Genomic DNA, 24777 nt, shown 5'->3' with positions numbered 1-24777 from the left:
ATCAAACTTAATTTAAATTGAATTTCTGAATGGGAGATTTTTGTCATTTTTAAAATTTAATTTTAAATTTACTTCGAATTTACTGTGAGTTCTCTGCAATTCTCCCTTTATTGAATAACCCTGTTAAAATTAACTTTGTTGAAGTCAGAGAGAATTCAAAAGTTCCTGTATATGAGGTATGTTAAAAAGGTCACTATTTTAAAATTTGTTGTGCTTTGAGTAAATGGAGTTAATTAGTAAGTTATAAGAAAAAATCATCCAAGCTTTGTTTAGTTCCACTTCCAATTCCAATGAAATTTGAATTATGTATCAGCAAATACAGGAGTTATCCAGAGCTTGACACGCCACCTGAAAAAAAAATATTTCAAAGAAAGAATTAATTATATTTTCCAAGGAAAATATTTCACATAAGTGTACATTTATTGATCTCAAGTATTGACTAGTAGATACATATACTTTTTAGTTCTTGAATTATTATTATTTAATTTTTTTGAAGTTCAGTTATTTTGCTATCCATGCCCCCTTTATCTGGTCTCAAATCTGACGTTAGAAAGGGTGACCACTAGACTTGCAGATTTGTTTCATTACCAACTGCAATTTATCTAAAGTTGCACTAGGCAGCCAATCGTATGAATTCTCAATCTCTGAGCTATAATGTAGCTGAACCATGAAACAAACAAATTGCGCAATGGATGAGAATGTTTATGTTTATTCGTGCTTCAGAACTTCCCCCACTCTACCAAAAAAAGGTTGATGGCTAGGAGACAGCCACTAAATATTAATTTTATATATAGAATGGAGGGAAAAAAGGAGGAGCCGTAAGAAATAAATAAATCTATATATATATATATTCTTTATTTTGTGTGCAATAGAATACAAACAGGCTTGCAAAGCCTCAACAGCAATGGCAAGCATTTGGCATTAAACACGCTAATACATTGTTGGCAATGAGTGTACTAGCACAATTTTATGAAGGAAAGAAGAAGCAGTTATATGTCAAGCTGGTTCATCATGTCCAACTATGCAGTAACTGAAATAAAAAGCATGAGGATGCAGTATGTAAGAGCAATAAAATGAGCAGTGTTGCTGTCAGATAATAAATGCTAGACATGGTGGGTACTGGTGAGACATAAACATGACATGTTATAGATGGGACAGAGTAGCTTTGTTACCACTGGGGCTTATTGGCATGCTGCAGCTCTCAAGAGGGTAAAGGAGAAGCAACTAATAAGCTCATGAATGGAGATCACTGTAATCACAGACTGTCCAACATGGGATGCTATGAGATTGCATCGGCCGTGGTCAGGACAGAGTGGAGCTCAGGCCTGTCGTCAGTCAATTCCAGAGAGAGGTAAGGCAGGAGCATAATTTAGGGAGTCCTTCTGTGTGACTGCTGAGCAATATTAAGAAGGGTCAGTCCCCCAGCACAATATTGGAACCCGCAGTACTGTGCCACCATCTTGTTTGCTTCCAGAGGCCCAGACTCTCCCTAACCGGTGGTACCTGAGCATACTGGTAATCACTGTTTCATACGGGAGATCTTCTGTCCACGTAGGCGACGTACTGAGCCTTCGCTTCGAGTGGCCCTCAGCTCAGGTAAGCATTTACCTTGAGATGGCCTCCCCCATCTTCAGTAGCACCACTTTATATTCTCCCTCCTGTAGCCCAGGCTCGGTGGTCATGGTCCTTCAACTTTGCTCAGAAGCTTTGGAAATGCTCATCGAGCCGTTGTAAGAAGTGCTTGATGGAGCCACATGAGTCTCTCTGGGCTGGATTTGGGCCATGTAAAGCAGAGAGAGAGGCATCCGCCATCTTGGCGAGTTGGGGCTCGACCCTATAGTGACTCTTGAGGCTTAGAAGTGACGCTGGGATGGTGTGAGAGTATCCAGTGAGCACTGGGATATCCCCCACCGATCCAGAGGGCTGGGTTAGGAGTGTAGCTTGTCCATTTGACGATCGTCCGCCTCTCTCCCTCTCCATCCCCAGCAGGGTTCCTGGTGATGTAGAGTGTCGTGTGGGGTATCAGGAAGCTTGCCTGGGAACCCCTGACTTGGGCAGTGCACTTATTGAGACTTTATAGCTTGGTGGCCGGGGTTAGCACCCCAAAATTGGCCCAAATTGGCAGGAGCTCATGAATGCACACGTCTAGACAGCTCAGAGGTTAGGCTTCACCCCATATATGATATATTGTCTAAACATATAAGTATAGCTTTTTACTGATACTCTATTGGTTACTTTTTCTTACTTGATCATGAATCAAATGGTGGGAAAATATGTAAAACATATACATAATATTTACATTATGAGAGAGTGTGAGAATAAATTCCTGACGGAGAGGACAGACACTGTCCCTGTGATGGACACTGCTAATTTTGCTGGTTGAGATGTTGGAAGCCCAATAATTTCTAAAGTAAATTTACAGAACAAGCATGGTTCCAGTATTAGAGGAACAAAATAAAGACATGCATATATATGGCCATTTTGTTTGACTGAAAGTAAGAAGTAAAAATATTTCATTTTTGAAGGTGCTGTAGAGTTTTGATTTGGGTTTCAAGGTGCATGTGGAATTTACTAATGATTGAGGTAGTGCTGTCTGTAACCTCTCTGAATAATGGTTTCCACTCCAAGATGTTTCTCTTTCATCATTTAGAGGAAGGATACAGATGACATTGAGATAGTAAAACCACTAGTACAATTTGCATTTAACTCACATATGAACAAAAACTCACATATTGGTGTGGCGGAACCAACCTCGCCACTGTGCACTGGAGGAGCCTGGTTGCTCACCTGCTCCCTTTAGACTAGGGCACGGCAGTTAAAAATCTTTTTATTTTCCCTGCAGAAAGGCTTATTTGTGCCTTTCTGCTGGGGTGTTTGGTAGATTCAATCTACCGAACAAAGTACTGAACGATCGACCACCTGGGAACTGGAGTGTGCCATCAATTGGCTGTCCAGAAGCTGCGGTTAACCGCAGCTTAATTGACGAATGCTGGGTGGCCTTTGTTCGTTTGCCAAACACATGGCAGCGGCCATTTTAACTTCCGAACGGCCAGTGGTGTTCAGCGCCCATACTATAGAACTGGAAACGGACACTTATTTGCGCAAACACCGCTGAGCCGCCAGCCTCCTTACCTCTGTATTCGGTAGTATAACCGAATGCCTGTTCATTCAGTAGTTTAACCGCATGAACAGCATCACCCCAGATAGCCATGCCATGGAGCCTATTCATGTAACGAAAGACTATGGGAAAGACTGTGGCTCCATGGCGATTGAACTGTATGTATGTGATCTGAGCGTCATTCGGTAATAATGTGCACTCAGATCTAAGCTATCTGGGGATATGTAGAATATATGTGTTTTATTCATTATTTGCAACATTGGGTCCTGCTGTCTATTTTTTGTGTCTTTTTACTAACATGTGCTCAATGGAGTTTGCCTCTGTCCTGGGAGCTAATTGGATTACTTCCCAATTATCTCCGGGATAGAGAGGAGGGATTGTGATGTAATTGTGGGAGTGTTTAAAGGTGTATGTCTGTGATTGGTCAATGTCCAATATGTTTCCCAGTCTTCCATCTGGTCCCCTAGGGGAGTGTCTACCAGGTGGAAGACCTGCATAAAAGCCAGGCAGGTAGCCCCAGTAAATCTGTTCTGCTTGACCCTCAAACAAAGTGTCGTCTCGTTCTTGGGGGCAAGTGGATTGTATGCTGTTACAGTGCGACTACCAGGAGTGTAAACTGTTCGTATGGTTTTTCCTGTTCGTCTGTTTACAGCATTCGTGTGTTTCCTGTTCGGGAGTTGGAGTTTTCAGGTGTTTGCAGCTTGGGAGATTGGTGATTGCAGTAGCTGCTCGTCTATCTGGAAGGGGAATATCGCCTAAACGTTTTTTAACCTCTTGTGTGCAAAACGGTCCGTTACAATTGGCTTCCTACTATTCACATACAGACTTACTCAATTATATTGATGAAATATCAAAGTCATTTTTGAGTTTTCTTTATTGTATTTTCGATGCGTAATATATATAAAAGTTAATTTTAAAGGATGCAATAAAGGTTTTTAAAGTCCACTAGAAAATACAATTGAGAAAGTTTATAGCACACAAGCAAAATGTTCCAGGGCAGGGAATATATCGGAATAATTGTCTGGAATAGACGTTCTGTTAAATGTTGCTTCCCAAAGTGTTATGTTAGTTTTTATAGCGTGTTTATTTAAATTGTAATAGTGTTTTGTTTGACCTATTTTAAGTGTATTGTCGTTAAATGTTTTTGGGGGATATATAATTGTTAGGGTAAGGGCATCTTGACATGTTGATTTATAAATGCAGTATAAGAGAAGGACACTATTTTTACCTTTTTGTGAAAGTTCCTTTTTGCAAAAAAGACTTGTTTGTATGTGACACTGCATGTCCTTAATTAATTTTCACTAATGTGAAGATATATTGAGAATGAGATATTAGTATCTATGTATCTCTTGTTTAAACACTCTCTCTCACTCTCATATGTTCACATCAGTGAAAAACGATGTGAAGAGAGACAGTTGTGTATATTTATACACTTGTCTGACTGTGGAATGGCTGATAACAATGTCAGTGGGTATATGAAATATTGACATATTGAAATATTACCTTTTACAATTAGTCTGGTTCCTTGTCCATGGACGATACTTGGTTTGACTTTAGATTTTCCAACACATTCCCGTATCATCACTAGGCAGTAATAGGAGGTGGTGTCTGTGCTTTTCACATCCTGTATATGAAGATCTGCCTTTCCTCTCAGCTCAGTCCTGCCACTGTATTTGGAACAGATCATCTCCTTAGAAGGATGATAAGCGTAATGTCCAGTGGGACTTCCAAATCTCCAGTAAATTTCAGCCAATGCTGGTTCTTCCTCTGTAGAGAATCTGTACGAGCAGCTAAGGGTGATCGAACCTCCCAGATTGGCTGTGATTTCAATGTTCTGAAATACGGTAACTTTTTCAGAAAAGGATGCTGAAAAGATAGAAATAAAACCTTTAAAACTAGAAACACTCTAGAGACAAGCCATAATAAAAGAACATCTTATTCAAATTTCTGGCTTTAAAACCCAATGAGTTTATTGTCTTGACAGTTATTTCCTGCTAAACACTATTTTTTTTCATATTAATCCAAAATTATCAAACTGGGAAAATGTTAAATTAGAAAAGTGTATCGGGTACTGGTTTTAAAGAAGGGTTTGTTCAATACATAGTTAAACCTTTAAGAATGAAAAATTTTATTAAAACTCATTGAGATAAAATAAGAAGTAATAATACTTCCACATACAACCTAAGGTTTCAGTATTACTGTTATTGATCAACTTAATTTTACTCATTTTATTTTATCAACTGTGGAAAGAAGAGTTGAACTTAGGAAATATACAAGAACGGTGAGAGAAAAACCTTTACCGAGATTGTAATGGGTGTAGGGTACTTAGGGCATAACCCAACGTGAAAATAATAAGTAAGATTAGAAAGGATTTACAAAAAGCAAGACCAGTTATAATCCTAATACCCTGATACAAGCTGCTTATCCAGTAATAGGCGTTAATGCCTTAATAAAGAAAAAACTATTTCATTTTATTGAATCCCTTACTGGATAAATAAGAAACATAAATGAATGTGTGAACAAAAAGTGCAAAAAAGAAAAACAAAATGTTAAAATAGCACCAACTGCTGGAGCCTTATAAGAGTATATACATATATATGCTATGGAGAATAAACAGCAATTTAAGTTGCAAATAGATTTATATGTGGGTATCTCTGATTCAATGTTCAAGCTCAAAGAATACCTTCAAAGTGGGAGAGTGGGTGCAGTCTCGTATGGTGCGGTGAAGGGATATGTGGGGAGATCCAAAACAGCAGGCCCCAGATTGATTTTAATAACAATCAAGAAGCTAGCGATGGAAGTAGGGAAAAAATGATAATAAATAAATCCCCTATTAGTATATCCCAATAACTCAGAATGCAATAGATTAGTGTGGTGTTGTTTTGCAAGACATCAATGGAATTCGCTCACTAGCATAAAAAGAAACACGATGCTAAATGGAGTATAGTGCTTTGATATAAACAGTACTAAACAGTTGAAATGGTAGACCAAATTCGCCTGTATGGTGTGCTCTAAAGGATTTAAATGCTATAAATAATATAGCTTGTAATCTATCAAGGGCCCTGAATCCAACTGTTGTTTTGGTAATGCAAATAAATTGCTAAACTGGCGATAGACAGCCCACAGATGTATTGCCTATTAGGAGAGAAGATTCAGAAGCGGCATCTTTCATAGTGTGAAGAAAAAGATAACTAGAGTAAAACCTGATAGTCTATTGATAGTTACTGATAGCTGTTTCAGGGCAGTCCCTGGTCTAGTTAGATCTATTCCAAATAGCTATCTCTAAATGAACTACCTAGCAACTGCTTCGAGGCAGCCCCTAGTCTAGTTGGAATATTGACTGCTACCTAATAGTAATTGGACTCCCACAATCCTAAAAAGGAAATCGGAAATAGAGGCATCCAGTAGTGGTAATAAAGTAAAAAATCCACAATTGTGGAGTCTAACCCAACGCGCGTTTCGGCTAAGATTTTAAAAGATAGCTATTCAAGTAATCTGAAAAAAGTATAAATAGTAAAAACTTAAAAAAACAAGTACCAAACAATTCAGTGCTGTCGGACAATTAATATGATATAGAGAGTTGGTATCTGCAGTACTAGCAAGGACACAATCGCTATTTAGGCCTAGGTCATGTAACTCTGAGGTATTATAAGATCCTATGAAGCATGCTGCTTGTAAAAATGTAGACATAAAGATGTGTATATCTGTATTGTTACCTCCAAGAACCAGATCTGTTCCACTAACACTCCCATACAGGGAACCATCCACTGTCACCTCGCAACAATATCGACGGATGTCTTTAGAGCTCACATTTTTTATAATTAATGAGACATCATCAGGGAAATTAACCAGTGAGAAGCGTCCTTGCTTGTTTGAGTTATCCCATGTGAATATTGTTTGTTTCTCACTGCACACTTCACTTGCTCCCATTTTCCAGGTCACTTTCTGCACGGTCAACCTTTTTCCATTCGGTAAATTAATAGGACAGGGAATGGTGACCGTTTCTCCTGGCAGAGCTGGAATGACGTCCAACTGATTTACCCAGATCTGATCTGCAGTGAGAGAAAAGAGCTGTTATTGGAATTGCTAGACAGAGAAATGACCAGTTTTGGAAATGACCAGTTTTCACTAACCTCTATTCGCACTAAGTTACTTCAACTGGCAATAGTTGCTATTTTTCACAATTCAGAAGTGAAAGTTATGTAATTCTGTAGAATTTGTGTTAGTGTGATGGAATTTGCCAATAGGTAGAGTTTATGTGTTCTCATTTTCTCATTTTTGGCAGATAAAAGATACAGTTTTACTCATCTTTTTCTTTTTTGTGGCAAATGTATCAATTGTTAGCTATGAGAATTTCTTAAAAATCCCCCAATATATATCAGTAATTAAAGATCTACTAATGAGCACTTATTATTATTATTATTGCCATTTGCATAGGGCCAACAGGTTCTGTAGCACTTTACAATATTATTAGAGGGTGGATTTAACTATAAATATGACAATTACAAGAAAACTTTCAGGAACAATAGGTTGAAGAGGACCCTGCTCACATGAGCTTACAGTCTATAGGAGGCGAGGTATAAAAGACAATAGGATAGAAAATAGCAATCAAATAAGGTGGGAGTGTAGCGGAGCTGGAGGAGAGAGTAGACTGCTGGCCTTTAGGAGAGAGCAAGAGACAGATATGTGAGGTAGAGGTTACTCTGTGAGGACATAAGTTATTCTAAAGAAATGGGTTTTAAGTCACTTTTTAAACTATTGAAAACTAGGGCAAAGTCTGATGGTGGTAGGCAGGCTATCCCACAGGAAGTGAGCAGCCCATGAGAAGTCCTACAAGCTTGAGTTGGCCCTACAAGTGCGAGCAATGAACAGGAGAAGGTCATGGCAAAGCGGAAAGATCGAAAAGGGGCATAGCTATGGATCTGTGAAGAGATATAAGAGGGGCTAGAATTGTTCAATGCTTTCTAGGTATGGTTTAGTACTTTGAATTGACTCCTATAGGATACAGGAAGCCAGTGTAAGGAATGACAGAGGGGTGAGGGGTGAAAGGAAAAACTAGAGAGGAAAATCAGTCTGGTGGCAGCGTTAATTACAGACTGTAGCGGGGCAATACGGATATTGGGAAGACCAATTAGGAGAGTGTTTCAATAATCCACGTGCGAATTTACAAGAGCATGAACAAGCTCCTTAGTAGCATCTTGCATAAGAAAGAGGTGGATGTGGGCTATGTATATAAGATGGAATATACAGGATTTGGTAACATACTAGATGTGAGACTCAAAGGTGAGGCCAGATTCAAGTATGACGCCAGGATAGATTGATGTGGATAACACTAACTTCAAGAGAAAGTAAAAGAGGAGGATCAGTATTAGGAGGAGGAAAGACAAGGAGCTCAGTTTTAGAGAGATTGAGTTTCAGAAAGTGGGAGGACATCCAGTCAGAGATGGAAGAAAGGCAAGCAGTGACACATTGCAGGATGGTAGGGCAGAGGTCCGGGGAGGAGAGATATATCTGGGTGTCATCAGTGTACAGGTGGTAGTGGAATCCAAAGGAGGTAATAAGTTTGCCAAGAGAGGCAGTATAAATAGAAAATAGAAGGGGACCAAACGACAGGGACTCCAAACGAGACAGGACAAAGGGAGGAGGTATCATTAGAAAAGACACTGAAGGAGAGTTGGGAGAGAGAAATATCAGATAAATGTCAGAATGCAAAATAACCATGTGTTTTAGGCAGAGTGTGATACATAGAGCAGTTATCTTGGAGATGCTGCAAATATAAATAAAATATTAATACAAACTATAGTGTATTCAAAACATATGAGAGGTCATCGGGACATGTACATTGACATAAAACATGAAAGGAATTAAAAAAACCTTTTTACCAAACCAGTTTAAATTAAGAGCACGCCAATTAAATTTCAGGTGCAAATTTACTACACATTCTAGTTAGGGCATTCTGCATTTACATTTAGCAGTGCATATAGAAACATTGGCATGAAGGTTAAATGTGAAATGTGTACAGTGTAAGTAAGGTCACATGGGTAATACAGCTGGTATGGCAAGTGGGGGGCATGGTCCAGTTAAAGGCTTTAGTGCTATATGTATTTCAATATACTTTCACCTTACCAGGAAACTGCAGAGAGGTTCCATGATGGTTCTGCCATCCTTGCCATCCTGTATTCCTATCCATTAATTCCACCCGACAGCAGTACGTGGGACCATCAGTTCTTTTCAACCCCTCAATTCTAATAGAAGCTGTTTTCAGTTCCTTAGGGTTTCCCACCATGGATATTCTTCCTTTGTAGCTTTGATGGGTCCAGTTTTCAGGATATTTGTAGATTAATTTATTGCTTCCACATGAGCTATTTTCTCCACTTCTCCAATGCACTTTGATCTCTGTAGAGTTCTCCCAGTCCCTCCAGGGGTAAATTATGCTACATGGGATGATGACATTTGACCGTTCTTCTACTGGGATTGACCCTATTTGCATAGCACAGGAGGGATTATCTGCAAACGACAGATGATTCATAGTCACAGTTCTTTCCATAACTAAGGAGTGTCTAGAAAATGTTCTTTTCACAATGTCAGGTACATAGTGTATTTACCAATGTAGGCATATCCAGCAATCCAATTAATACAGCACAATTTGTAAATTCAAACTTCTTGTGCTATGATTTGTTAAGGACAAAATGTGTCTGCTATTTAAATAAACACTTGCGTTGAAAGGAAGAACTTCCTACACAGACAATTTATATTGCCAAATTCAGATAAGGGAGTTAATCATTTAAAAAATACATTAACTCTGGAAACCATCAAAGTCCTGTCATTTTTATAAAATGTTTCTTTTCTTCTTTAGTCAATCTTTATTTTTGCAGTGCTTTGGCTGACAGACACTTGTAAACTTTAGATGAAATTAGCTAAGCTTGAAAAATAAATCACAACATGTGCTTTTTTGGGTCCCCGCCCCTGCCCCCAGTGTAGTTCTTTTAACTTGTACTTCAACCACAACATATAGTGAATATGCCCCTCTGTATCTGCCCTTAGACAGAATTATGAGGATTATGAGACAGTGAGAGAGTGTGAGGATAAGTTCCTGACAGAGATGATAGACACGGGCTACTTTTGATGGACACCAATTATTTTGCTGGTCCAGAAGGTGGCAGCACAATAAGTGCTTTCATCAAAATTAACAAGCAAGATCCTAATAATATAGAAAGTGTAGAAAGACAAGCATTTATGCCATTTATTTATGCACGTATGTCAAGTTGAAAAATCAGCATGATTCCTTTTGAAATCAGTCATAAAATGTTTGCTTTTGGACACAACTTAAAATAAACTAATATGAAATACATTCACTTCAAAAAATTACTGCGGTAAGTTTTTCTGTGGCCCGTCTGAATAACTTTTTTTCCACTGTAAATGTGTGTCTCAAGAATACAGATGACTTGGAGATATTAAAACCACTGGTATAAATTGTATTGAACTGCTATAAAACTCAAAAAATGGCAGAAGATATCGGCCATTTTTCAATGACTTTTTTTTCTGAATGTGCGAAATACGTAAAAAAAGGTTGTTTTTAAAGTATTTTTTATTTTATGTTATTCTCGATGTGCGATATACATGAAGGGTGTTTAGAGTTATATGAGAATGTCAGTAGCACAGACACAGATAAAATGCGTCAGGACAGGGTATATATCAGATAGAATGTCTATTTCATAATTTCATTAGAATGCTTTGAGTTTTTATAGCACTTTAATGTAATTTAATGTAATCACCACTATATGGTGATAAATGTATTGTCATATTGATGTCCAGTATTGGATTGGGGCAACCTTTTTAAATTTTTGTTTGTGATATTTGGAAGCTAGCATCACTGATACGTTGGATTAGGCAGACACAGGATGAGGGCTGTGAGCATCATCTGGAGCAGGCACCTATATCGGCCCAGTGAGAAAGACTAGACAGATAATGTTTTTCTTTTTTAACTTACTGTCACTGCTTTATGTGCATATGTGAAATATTGAAAACAATGCATGATATTACCTGTCGCAGTCTAGTTCCTTGTCCATGGTCAATACTTGGTTTGACTTACTGTTTTTATACTTACCTCCTCTGCTTTATTGACCTGTGAAATCCTGCAATAGAGTTTACTAGGGTGAGGGAACAATGTGCTGTCACTTATCTGAAAGTAACTGCTTTTTTTTTTTACAGAAAAAATATATATATTTTTTGTATATGATACTGCATGTTATTGTGAACTAATATGAGCCTCTCTTTAAACAATCTCTCTCACCTTCATATTAGTGAATAATGATAAGATAGATAGTTGTTTATAATTTATAGAATCGTCAGAATGTGTAATGGCAGACAGCAATGTCAGTGAGTATGTGAAATATCGACATATTGAAATATTACCTTTCACACTTAGTCTGGTTCCTTGTCCATGGACAACACTTGTTTTAACTTTGACTTTTCCAATACAGTTCCAAATAATAACTTGGCAATAATAGGAGGTGGTGTCTGTGCGTTGCACATCCTGTATGTGAAGATCTGCCTGCCCTCTCAGCTCAGTCCTGCCTCTGTAGGTGGAATGGATCATCTCCTGGGAAGGATGATAAGCGTAATCTCCAGTAGGACTGCCAACTCTCCAGTAAATTTCAGCCAATGCTTTTTCTTTTTCCGTAGAGTATGTGTACGAGCAATTAATGGTGGTTGAAACTCCCAGATTGGCTGTGATTTCAGGGGGCTGAACTACAGTAAATTTTGTAGAAGTTGATGCTATTAAGATAGAAAAAATAATTACTACTAAAAGCATGTGCGAGACAAGCCATAATAACAGCATATTCAAAATTATGTCACCTAAACCACACGAGTTTATTCTCTGACCAGTTATTTTCAAACAAACACTGTTTTTGAAGTCTTAATGTAAAATTTTTAAATTGTGAAAAAAAAACATTTTGATTAGGGCGCTGTTTTTGGTGCTTTATTAGAAGGAATGGTTTGCTCAATAAATAGATAAACCTTCATGGATTAAAAATTTGATGTGAACCTTTTTCAGAGAAAAATGTAAATAATTAATGTACTTTCACATACAATCAGATTTCAGTGTCGCTATTATTATCAATCTTTGTTTTACAAATTTTATCAACTGTGCAATGAAGAAGAGTTAAATTGACCCTGCCGGAGATCAATCCTGAAATCCTACACGTTGTAGACACTGCAGCAGAAAGAAAAAAATATGCTATTCATCCTACATTTGAAAATCATTTTGAAAGTCTACGCAATATCCTGTTATTCTAATCTAGCATTTGAAAAGACAGCTATTCAAATGCAATCTCCAATAACTATATATAATAGTTACTAATAAAAGAATGATCATCTAAATTAGGGATAGGCAACCTTTCGAGATGCCAGGTGTTGTGGCCTACATCTCCCATAATGCTCTCAAAGTATCAGGGAAATGCAGTCCACAACACCTTAAGTGCCAAAGGTGACCTACCCTTGGTCTTGATCATGTAATTCACAGGTCTTATAAAATCCCATAAGGCTAGCTACCACCTAAACCATACACATAGAGATGTATATATTTGTATTGTTACCTCCAAGAACCAGCTCTGTTCCACGAACACTCCCATACACAGAACCATCAACGGTCACCTCACAACAGTATCGACGACTGTCTTTAGAGCTCACATTTTTAATGATTAATGAGACATCATCAGGGAAATTAACCAGTGAGAATTGTCTTTGCTTGTCTGAGTTATCCCATGTGAATTGCGTCTGTTTCTCACTGCACACTTCACTTGCTCCCATTTTCCAGGTCACTTTCTGCACAGTAAACGTTTTTCCACTTGGGTAATGGATAGGACAGGGAATTGTGACCGTTTCTCCTGGCAGTGTTGGAATGATGTCCAACTGATCCACCCAGATCTGATCTGCAGTGAGAGAAAATAGCTGTGGGCACTTTTATTTATTTTTAGGTACAGAGTGTCATTAAAAACCCACAAAATAAATCAGACTTAAAGGTCTGCTCATGAGCACATGAGCTACAAATGGCAGAAAGCAAATAGTCTCAGTGTTATAGGGAGAGTGCAAAACATGGAAAGAGAACAATATTCATGGAGCTGCTACAACTAGGATCAAACATAAAGTGGGCAAACATTAGGTCAGAGTTTAGGGTAATAAGTGGTTCATTAGAATTCTGTAAATGCAGCACTTTATTTAGTATACCCCAATACAAAAACAAAGCAGCTCTATCCTCCTTTTCTTACAGAGCACCGGAATTATGGAACGACCTCCCACACACTTTCAAATCTTCCCCAAGACTAAAATCCTTTAAGAGATCACTCTCTACATATCTGAAAACAGAATGCACCTGTCTTGGTTGATTACCGTATATACTCGAGTATAAGCCGAGTTTTTCAGCCCATTTTTTGGGCTGAAAAACCCCAACTCGGCTTATACTCGAGTCAAGGTCTGTATTATGGCAATTTGCATTGCCATAATACAGACCGGGGGAGAGGGGGGCTGGCAGAGCTGTACTTACCTGTTCTGCAGCTCCTGTCAGCTCTCTCCTCCTCCGCGCCGTCCGTTCAGCACCTCGGTCAGCTCCCAGTGTAAGTCTCGCGAGAGCCGCGGCTCTCGCGAGACTTACAGTGTGAGCTGATAGAAGGAGCTGCACGGACGGCGCAGAGGAGGAGAGAGCTGACAGGAGCTGCAGAACAGGTAAGTACAGCTCTGCCAGCCCCCCTCTCCCCCCCACTGAACTGCCACTGGACCACCAGGGAAGGAGAGCCCCCCTCCCTGCCATGTATCAAGCAGGGAGGGGGGACGAAAAATAAATAAAATAAGAAATAATAATAAAAAAAAATAATAATAATAATAATAAAAAAAATAATAATAAAAAAAAGGGGGTATAAGGACCACTATGGGAGGGAGGGGGTGGGATAAGGACCGCTATGGGAGGGAGGGGGGGTATAAGGACCGCTATACCACTATGGAAGGGAGGGGGGGGGGATAAGGACCACTATGGAAGGGAGGGGGGGGGTAAGGACCACTATGGGAGGGAGGGGGGGGATAAGGACCACTATGGGAGGGAGGGGGGGGATAAGGACCACTAGGGGAGGGGGGGATAAGGACCACTAGGGGAGGGGAGGGGGAAGTAAGGACCACTAGGGGAGGGGAGGGGGAAGTAAGGACCACTAGGGGAGGGGTGAGTCAGGACCACTGGGGGAGGGGGGTGAAGGAACACGGGGGTGGGGAGGTAAGGACCACTGAGGGAGGAGGAGGGGAGGTCAGGACATATGGGGGGGGCAAATATCCTTGCACCGGCCCTGCACACACTGCATTCATACACTGCATTCATACACACACTGCATTCATACACACACTGCACTCATACACACACACTGCACTCATACACACACACTGCACTCACACACACTGCATTCATACACACACACACACTGCACTCATACACACGCTGCACTCATACACACGCTGCACTCATACACACGCTGCACTCATACACACGCTGCACTCATACACACACACGCTGCACTCATACACACACACGCTGCACTCATACGCACACACGCTGCACTCATACGCACACACTGCATTCATTATACACACACTGTAAATAAATATTCAATTAATATATTTTTTTTAGGATCTAATTTTATTTAGAAATTTACCAGTAGCTGCTGCATTTCCCACCCTAGTCTTATACTCGAGTCAATAAGTTTTCCCAGTTTTTTTGGGAAAAATTAGGGGCCTCGGCTTATATTCGGGTCGGCTTATACTCGAGTATATACGGTATATGTTTCTTACCTGTTCTATGTAAAATTTTGTATATAGTGTTTATTAATATTGGTTTTGTATTTTATTGTACCCAATTGAATCAATGCAATGTTTTGTGGACCCAGGACATACTTCAAAACGAGAGAAATCTCAATGTGTCTTTCCTGGTAAAATATTTTATGAATAAATAAAATACGAAAAGCCATATGGACAAAGAATGAACAACGAACAATCTGTTCCATTTGTTTCTTGATTTCGAGTTCCACATGTGGCCCCAAAAAAACAAAAATAAGCATGACAGCCATTTATACACAGATCAAGTGAGAAGTGACAAAAAAAGAGAAACAGTAAATACATTTTTTATAAAAAAATCTATAGTTATATGTTTAATAAATGCATAATATATGTTTGTTTGTTTTTTTTTGTTTTTACTGGTCCTCCTTTTTTCCCCTTGTTGGTTACTTCTTCTCAGTTGAGCTATGAATGATAGTGTGTTGAAATGCATTATTGTATCTAAAGGATCACTATAGGGTCAAGAACACAAACATGTATTCCTGAACACATAGTGTTTAACCCACCATTTAGGTGGTTTGCCCCCCTCCCCCCCCTTAGCCCCCTCCTGTAAAACTATAAAACTCACCGCCGACACTTGCTCCACCCACTTTGTGACATAATCAAAATAGCCAATTTTTAACCAATCCAATGCTTTCCCAATCCAATGCTTTCCCATAGGGAAAAGCCAAATGTCGTTTTGGCCAATCAGGACCTCCATATAGAGATGCATTGAATCAATGCATCTCTATGAAGAAAATTCAGCATCTCCATGCAGAGCGTGGGGACACTGAACGGCAGGGCTGCTTACGTTCAGCCCTGAGCCATGAAACTCCTCCATTGGCCATCTAAGGAGTGGTCACTTGGAGGTGTCCCTGGGGGCAATGTAAACACTGCATTTTCTCTAAAAAAAGGTAGTGTTTACATAAAAATGCCTTAAGGGAACTATTATACTCAGCAGAACAACTACATTAAGCTGTAGTTGTTCTGGTGACTATATTGTCCCTTTAAGTTTTTCATGTCATCCAAATGATTTTTTCCAAAACAACCTCATGGGCAAAATTCATCAGAACTAAAATGCCACATAGATGAAACATGATTTCCATTAAGAAAAAAAAAATTAAGACAAATAGATTCAGACGAGCCAAATTTGTTCACCATCCACAAGTCTGGTAAACATTTGTATACAACATACATATGATCTATAGTGTGTTTAAAGTATATCATAGGGAAGCATGCATTGACATGAAATATAAACATAATTAATATACAAGAGACACAGAAGAATCTATTTACAAACTCTGTTTAAATAAAAGAAGTTAATAATGATCAACCATATAAAAAGTACTAAACATTCCTAGTCAGTGCAAAAGGCATATACATTGAGCGGTGTGTATGGAAATATTGGCATGAAGGTTAAATGCAACATGTGTACAGTCTAAGTAAGCCACATGGGTAATACAGATGGTATGGGAAGTGGGTGGCATGGTCCAGTTAAAGACTTTTGTGCTATGTATTTTTTTCATTACACTTTCAACTTACCAGGAAATTGCAGAGAGGTCCCATGATGGTTCTGCCACCCTTGCAATCCTGTGTTCTTATCTATTAATTCTACCCGACAGCAGTAGAAGGGACCATCCGATCTGCTCACCCCCTGGATTCTAATAGAAGCTGTTTTCTGTTCCCTGGGGTTTCCCACCATGGATATTCGTCCTGCAAATTTTTGATGTGTCCAGTTTTCAGGATATTTGTAGATTATTTTATTGCTCCCACACGGGCTATTTTGTCCACTTCTCCAATGCACTTTTATCTCTGTGGTGCTGTCCCAGTCTTCCCATGGGTAAATAATGTTGCATGGAATGGTGACATTTGACCCTTCTTCCACCGCGATTGACTCTATTTGAATAGCACAGGAGGGTTTCTCTGAGTTAATGAGCATTCCACCTGTAGAGATACAGACATTTAACCATAAGTATGATAGGCTCCCTATATAGACATGCACGTCCCTGTAATGTTAATAAAGCAGATGATTTTACACAGAACTGAAAATCGCATGACAGCATCTCATACATGGGTCCATGCTGCGGTGCTACTGCGGCATAAACAAAAAAGTCTTCCTTTCTATGTACAGGGCTAAAAGACTAAATAACTACTGTGAGATTTAATTTTCAGGCAGCTAAAACCAGGAACACATTTTAAAAAAATCCTAGACAAAGGGTCAAAATAGGGTCCAAATAACCATAAAGAGTAAAGAAATATATTTCTTAAACCATGGATGTAGTAGTGTTTTTGTATGCAGTGTTGGTGTTAGAATCCAGGTGTGCATTTGTGTGTACTGTTGTTTGTTTTAACCATGGGTGTGCCTATATATATATTGTTGGTGTTGTAAAACAGAAGTGTGTTTGTATTTAGTGTTGATGTTTGAATGCAGGGGTGTATTTGTGTGTAGTGTTGGCACTTGAATGCTGAGATGTTTGCACATATACACATACACTGCCATGCACACACAATAATACACTTGAAAGTATGTACAATGATACACATACACACACATATACAGAAACACAGATACACATATGCAGATACACAGACACATAGATACACACATTAACACACATTAACACACATGTAGGTACACAAACAGACTGACATAGATGAAGATACACAGACACACAGATACACACACTGACACACATACAGATGAACAGAAACACACAGTGACACACAGATACACAGAAACACTGGTACAAACATTTACACACATTCAGATACACAGGTACACAGATACACTAACACACATGTACATACACAGACACAAATAGAAGTTACATAGATGCGAACACTAACACACATACAGATACAAATAACACACATGTACAAACACTGACACAGATACAGTTACACAGACACACAGATACACATACTGACATACTTACAGATAAACAGAAACACATAGTGTTGTCGCGAACCCGAAATTTTCAGTTCGCGAACGGCGAACGCGAACTTCCGCAAATGTTCGCGAACCGGCGAACCGCGCAAACCGCCATTGACTTCAATGGGCAGGCGAATTTTAAAAACAACAGGGACTCTTTCTGGCCACAATAGTGATGGAAAAGTTGTTTCAAGGGGACTAACACCTGGACTGTGGCATTGCCAGATGGGATCCATGGCAAAACTCCCATGGAAAATTGCACAGTTGATGCAGAGTCTGCTTTTAATCCATAAAGGGCAGAAATCACCTAACATTGACACCTGTCCTCAAAGCCCAGCCCTGATACACACTGACACAGAGCAGAATAGAGACTGTTCCCCCTACATAGGGTCACTTGGCAGATATGGATTGACACCTGTCCTCAAAACCCCTGATACACACTGACACAGAGCAGAATAGGGACTGTTCCTCCTACATAGGGTCACTTGGCAGATATAGATTGACACCTGTCCTCAAAACCCCTGATACACACTGACACAGAGCAGAATAGGGACTGTTCCCCCTACATAGGGTCACTTGGCAGATATGGATTGACACCTGTCCTCAAAACCCCTGATACACACTGACACAGAGCAGAATAGAGACTGTTCCCTGTCCACAGAGACCATGATACACACTGACACAGAGCAGAATAGAGACTGTTCACCGTCCACAGAGACCATGATACACACTGACACAGAGCAGAATAGAGACTGTTCCCTGTCCACAGACACCATGATACACACTGACACAGAGTGTCCGCGTGAAATAGGGCCGTGAGTAATGACGTCACGGGTAGCCTGCCCATAGTATCGCATAGGGTGGAAGAGCTGATAGGACATCGGAAACGTATTGGGATGGAGATGCTTAATTGTTCTCCAAAATGCTTGACACCACCCCATAGTGAATCTCTGCAAACTTTAATACCATCAGAGGAGGAAGAATGTGGCAGCCCACTGGGATTATTCGAAAAATTTCAAATTGATGATTTTCCAGACCCTGGGGTTGACATTAGTCCAGATTTACATCTTGTGACCCATGAGGATGTTCCAGGCACTACTTGTGAAATAAAGACAGATAATAAAGTGAATGATCCTTCTCCTTGGGACTTGCACCCTGTCGTTGAAGGTGGAGTAGGCAATGGCAAGAGCATGCTGTGGGTAGTCAGTGCAAACACTCTCTTCCCGGTGAATAATGAGGAGACTAACTATGATGACGTTATTTGCGTTGAAAGTAATGATGCCACAGATCTTTTGAAACCATATGGAAGGAACGAATTGGTTAAAAGAAAGGCAAGAGACCACCTGCATATAGACAAGAATACGCATAAGAGAAAGAAGAGAACAGGTGAAAAAGAGAAGCTGCAGACTGCCTATCTGCAAATAGTTGAGTTATGTCCTGAAGATGTCCGTGTTACCACAGTGCAGACTCTGTTTGATACACTACTGAGGAGAGTCAGAGAAACCCCAGATCTTCACGTATTGGATGAGTCGGTGCGTGGAGTTGCAGAGAACGTAGAACAAGAAATATTTAAACTTTTCCTGTGTACTGACAGCAGATATACATAGGGTCACTTGGCAGATATGGATTGACACCTGTCCTCAAAACCCCTGATACACACTGACACAGAGCAGAATAGAGACTGTTCCCTGTCCACAGAGACCATGATACACACTGACACAGAGCAGAATAGGGACTGTTACCCCTACATAGGGTCACTTGGCAGATATGGATTGACAAATCCCTGACAAACAGCTACCACATGCAAGGAAGGCAGCAGGGGCGCAAATGACCCACTCCCGACGCGGGAAGGTAGTGACGACAAATAACAATACAGGACTCTTTAGAGGCCCTGTAATTGTAATCAGTCCACTTGAAATCCTTTAACTTTGATCAATTGGAAGGAAGTCTGGTGCAGAGCTACTGACCCATGCGCAGGGCCAGCCTTAGGCCTTTGGGCGCCCTGTGCAAGAAATCTTCACCCTGTCACACCCATGTGCAAGAAATCTTCACCCTGTCACACACACACACACAGGCAGACAGCCATACACACGCACACACACAACTGCGACTGACTAGGTTTGTCACCTCCTCAAAAGGACGCATGAGCCTACAGGCCTGAGACACCCGCTTGAAGACAAGTAACTGCTATTCAATCTATAACAGTGAAAAACAAATTTTGGTTTTAAAAGCACGCTATAGAGACACCAAATATGATTGGCAACTGTCAAAGCACGCTGGAACAGGTCTACAGAGCACACGCTGAAGTAGGCCTGAAACACAGACGCTTGCAGACAACTAACTGCTCTTCTATTACAGTGAAAAAAAAATATTTATTTTAAATCTAAAGCTTAACCAATTGTTAAAACAGATATGAGTGGTGGCACTGGGCTAGTGGGCACAGTATCCAATGTGAACCTCACACAGAAGCTGGCAGGCAGGCAACTGCTCTTCTATTACAGGGGAAACAAAATTTTGGTTGTAAAAGCACGCTATAGAGACACCAGATATGAGTGGCAACTGTCAAAGTACGCTGGCAGGGTTGTGCAGGGCACACGCTGAAGGAAGGCCTGACAGAGCCGCTTGAAGGACACTGACTGTCTGCTATTAGCTTACACTGGAAACCTTTTTTCTTTGTAAAAGCACGCTAAAGAGACACCAGATATGATTGGCAACTGTCAAAGCACGCTGGCACAGGTCTGCAGAGCACACGCTGAAGTAGGCCTGACACCCAGACGCTTTCAGACAACTAACTGATCTTCTATTACAGTGAAGAAAAATGATTTCTTTAAAATCTAAAGCTTCAGCTATTGTTAAAACAGATATGAGTGGTGGCACTGACTGTGCAAATGGCAAGGCATCCAACCTGACACAGAAGCTGGCAGGCAGGCAACTGCTCTTCTATTACAGTGAAAAAAATTTATTTATTTTAAATCTAAAGCTTAACCAATTGTTAAAACAGATATGAGTGGTGGCACTGGGCTAGTGGGCACAGTATCCAATGTGAACCTCACACAGAAGCTGGCAGGCAGGCAACTGCTCTTCTATTACAGTGAAAAAAATGATTTATTTAAAATCTAAAGCTTAACCAATTGTTAAAACAGATATGAGTGGTGGCACTGACTGTGCAAATGGGCAAGGCATCCAACCTGACACAGAAGCTGGCAGGCAGGCAACTGCTCTTCTATTACAGTGAAAAAAAATTATTTATTTTAAATCTAAAGCTTAACCAATTGTTAAAACAGATATGAGTGGTGGCACTGACTGTGCAAATGGGCAAGGCATCCAACCTCACACAGAAGCTGGCAGGCAGGCAACTGCTCTTCTATTACAGTGAAAAAAAAATATTTATTTTAAATGTAAAGCTTAACCAATTGTTAAAACAGATATGAGTGGTGGCACTGGGCAAATAGGCACAGTATCCAATGTGCACCTCACACAGAAGCTGGCAGGCAGGCCCCTGCAATTACATTACACAGGAAAAAAAAAAAAAGCAGCCTGATGTTATAGCCCTAAAAAGGGCTTTTTGGGGTGCTGTCCTTACAGCAGAGATCAGATGAGTCCTTCAGGATTGTAGTGGACACTGAATACCCTAGCCTAGCTATCAATTTCCCTATCTAATCAGCAGTAGCTAAACTTTCCCTCCTCTCACTAAGCATGCATCTTCCGAATGAATCAAAAATGGATGCTGGGAGGGAGGTTGGAGGGTGTGGAAGGGAGGGAGTGCTGCTGATTGGCTGTAATGTGTCTGGTGACCGAGAGGCACAGGGTCAAAGTTTGCCCAATGATGACGAATAGGGGGCGGATCGAACTGCGCATGTGTCCGCCCGCCGCGGCGAACGCGAACACGCTAAGTTCGCCGGGAACTGTTCGCCGGCGGACAGTTCGGTACATCACTAGAAACACATAGTGACACACATACAGATACACAGACACACTGGTACAAACATTGACACACATGCAGATATGCAGACACACATATACAAACATTAACTCACATGCAGATACACAGACACATATGCAAACACTTATGCACATACAGATACACATTCTGATAGACAGATGCAACAATGATACAGAGATACAAACCAAGTCACACATAGGGATACAGAGACACAGATAGAAACACTGACACATATACAGATGCAAAGACACAAAGATACAAGCACTGACACATACAGATACAGAAACACAAAATGCCACACACACATACACATGCTGACACACATGCAAATACAAAAAACACAGATACACACTGATACACATGCAGATACACAGACACACAGATACACACAATGACACACATATACCCACACATACACACATGCTGGTGAAAATCTACACCATTTTAGCCACCCTCTAGTTTTGTACCTTTTGGGTGCAGGAGGGTGGACTCTGCTGACCGAGGTTGTCGGTAGTCAGAAACTGACTCATTCATGTCCCTGCCTCTCCCTACCATGCAGCTCAGTCTCTGTTAGCTGGGAGGACGTGACAGGCTCTCACTTCATCCCAGTAACCTTGATAAAGAGCAAGGGTACAAAACAGGGCCCAGGTGACCCAATGGGCCCGCTCAGCGCTTGGGCCCAGTGTAGCTGCACCATCTGTATTGGCGGTAGTTCCACCTCTGCCTCTATTAACATTCACTACTTTTCTACATAAGGAAAAAATGGATTAGGATTATATAACAATCACTGCATCCCCCTGGGCAATTGATTGTGTAAACTTAAGTGTGTTATTCAGGAAGTAGGCAAAGTGATTAACCCAGGCCACTTTATCTTAGTCAAGTGGCCTGGGTGCAATGGTCGTGTGAACTAGACAATAGGGATGTGCATGGGCAAAAAATGTGGTTTGGTTTGGTTCAGTTCGGAAATTCGGATAAGTAAAAAAAATTGTCTGCTTTGGCAATTCGGATCAATGGCATTCAGTTTGGTTTGGCACTTCCGAAATTCGGAACTTCGGCAATTCAGGACTTTGGACATTCGGACATTTACTAACCTTACCCTTAACCCTAAATCCTAAATGCTCCCCACCTGCACTTCTTCCAATGGATAGATGAAAGCTCCTAATTAGAAGCTTTTGTCAGATCTCCTGAGCTAAGCTCTGCATCAGCAGATCACTCTCAGCCAATGAGCCAAACCCCGCAAGCATCTGAGGCAAACAATGTTTGCTCTATCCTGCCCTATGTTGCTTTAATATTAAAAGTACCATAGCGAAGATTCTTAATTTTCATTTACTTTTCTAGATGAAGATTAGTCCAAAAGGACTCACTAACTCTCATTTATACCCAGAAATGTTTACCAGTCTGTAGAGTAATAGAAGCCTCTCCCAGTAGCCATTATTTACCTATTTAATGTCTACATGTTTTCTGAAAATTACAGTAAAGGAAGTTCCAATGGGTCATACAATTAACATTACATTAGCATTCCAGAGATTGGTAATGGTTGTTATAGCACTTTGTAAATATCTGTAATTTTGAAACATGAGATTTAACTGTGTTTTTTCAGGCCTTTATATAGACATTAGTTTTACATTGTTTTGCTACTTTCCATAAGCAACAAAGAAGTAGGTATGAGAAAGGGGCACGCAGGTCCTCTGCTATGGATATGATGAGTAAAAAAAAAAGATTTAAAAAAACCAAGACAAAAAAAAGAAAAAATGGTTTTGTTAGCCATGCAGAAGGTGCATAAACAGGAATGTGGATTATAAACTAAGATTCATCAAAGACCTGTAAACAAATCTTAGATTAACATATCCGTTAAATCAGGTAATTATACCACTTACTGTTTCAGACCCTGCATGCAATTTTGGAAAATAAAGGAGCCTCTATTCTGTGAAAAGCATTTCCTATCCAAAAACCTTCTATAAAAGACACATGAATAAATCAACAATAACAGTTGGATACAGTTATGTTCAGAAGCATATAACATTGTGTTATATGTACTAGATATGCACCTAGTTTAAATGTTACACAACGAGTTGTCAAACAAAAAGTGCTTGACAGTAAAGAGTTTAATGGTATATTTTTTCCTATACAATATTCACCATTATGTATCCTTTCTCTTCCCTTCTGTCTTTTTGATAAATTAAAATGAAAAATAAATACAAATATTAAATTAAGAAAATAAATGTATAGTTTCATTATCCATAGTTTTCAAATTATTGCATATGATTATTTATAATACATGTTACTGTATTGCTAACCGGGGTGTTTAACCCCTTAAGGACCAAACTTCTGGAATAAAAGGGAATCATGACATGTTGCACATGGCACGTGTCCTTAAGGGGTTAAATCATTATATTTTAAACAAAAAATAAATAAAAAATAAAATAGTCCCCGGTATTATTATTATTATTTGTATTATTATTATTATTTATAAAGCGCCAACCAATTAAGCAGTGCTGTAGAACGGGGTTTCTCAGGCAAACAATGTTTGCTCTATCCTGCCCTATGTTGCTTTAGTTTTAAAAGTACCAAAGATACAGATACGACTTCGGCAAAAATAAAAAAAAAGAACTTAGATGTTGTAATTTCCCTTCCGTGAAACTTTTGAAAACATTCACCTCTCAATTCAGAACAATATTGCAAAATGAGCAGAGAAAGTGTAAACCCAAAAAAATCGACGTGGGATATGTGGTAAATCTGAAAAATCTTAAATAAAGAAAAAATCAGTGGTCACATACCTGTGAGAGAGCAGACGATAAGCAGCAGGTGGATCACGCCCATGGTTTGCTGGGCAGAGACAGATAATGTAATGGTGATTTCTGCCAGTGGTTATAGTTTAAGCTTTGCAAGTGTCTGGACCCCACAGCTAATGATCTGAGGAGTCTTCTCCAA

General features: G+C 39.8%; 1 protein-coding gene across 1 annotated transcript; it reads right to left on the bottom strand.

Moving 5' to 3' along the window:
• Positions 1 to 255: 255 nt before the first annotated feature.
• Positions 256 to 24777, bottom strand: LOC134601519 (uncharacterized). Its single transcript, XM_063446027.1, has 8 exons — positions 24624 to 24777; positions 16514 to 16915; positions 12718 to 13053; positions 11534 to 11896; positions 9245 to 9625; positions 6835 to 7170; positions 4622 to 4984; positions 256 to 348 (listed from the first exon to the last, which is right to left on the bottom strand). The coding sequence occupies exons 1-8, from the start codon at positions 24664 to 24666 to the stop codon at positions 326 to 328; spliced, it is 2247 nt and encodes a 748-aa protein (XP_063302097.1). The 5' UTR covers positions 24667 to 24777; the 3' UTR covers positions 256 to 325.

This window comes from Pelobates fuscus, chromosome 3 (genome assembly GCF_036172605.1).
Source record: "Pelobates fuscus isolate aPelFus1 chromosome 3, aPelFus1.pri, whole genome shotgun sequence".
Taxonomy (NCBI): domain Eukaryota; kingdom Metazoa; phylum Chordata; class Amphibia; order Anura; family Pelobatidae; genus Pelobates; species Pelobates fuscus.
Note: the sequence above shows the minus strand (reverse complement) of the source record. Positions and strands in the feature narration are given on the sequence as shown.

Coding starts and splice junctions, on each gene's coding strand:
- LOC134601519 (XM_063446027.1), bottom strand. CDS start 24,666: ATGGGCGTGATCCACCTGCTGCTTATCGTCTGCTCTCTCACAG. Junction 16,916..24,623: donor TATCGTCTGCTCTCTCACAG/GTATGTGACCAC, acceptor GTATCTCTACAG/GTGGAATGCTCATTAACTCA. Junction 7,171..9,244: donor AACCTCTCTGCAGTTTCCTG/GTAAGGTGAAAG, acceptor CTCTCACTGCAG/ATCAGATCTGGGTAAATCAG.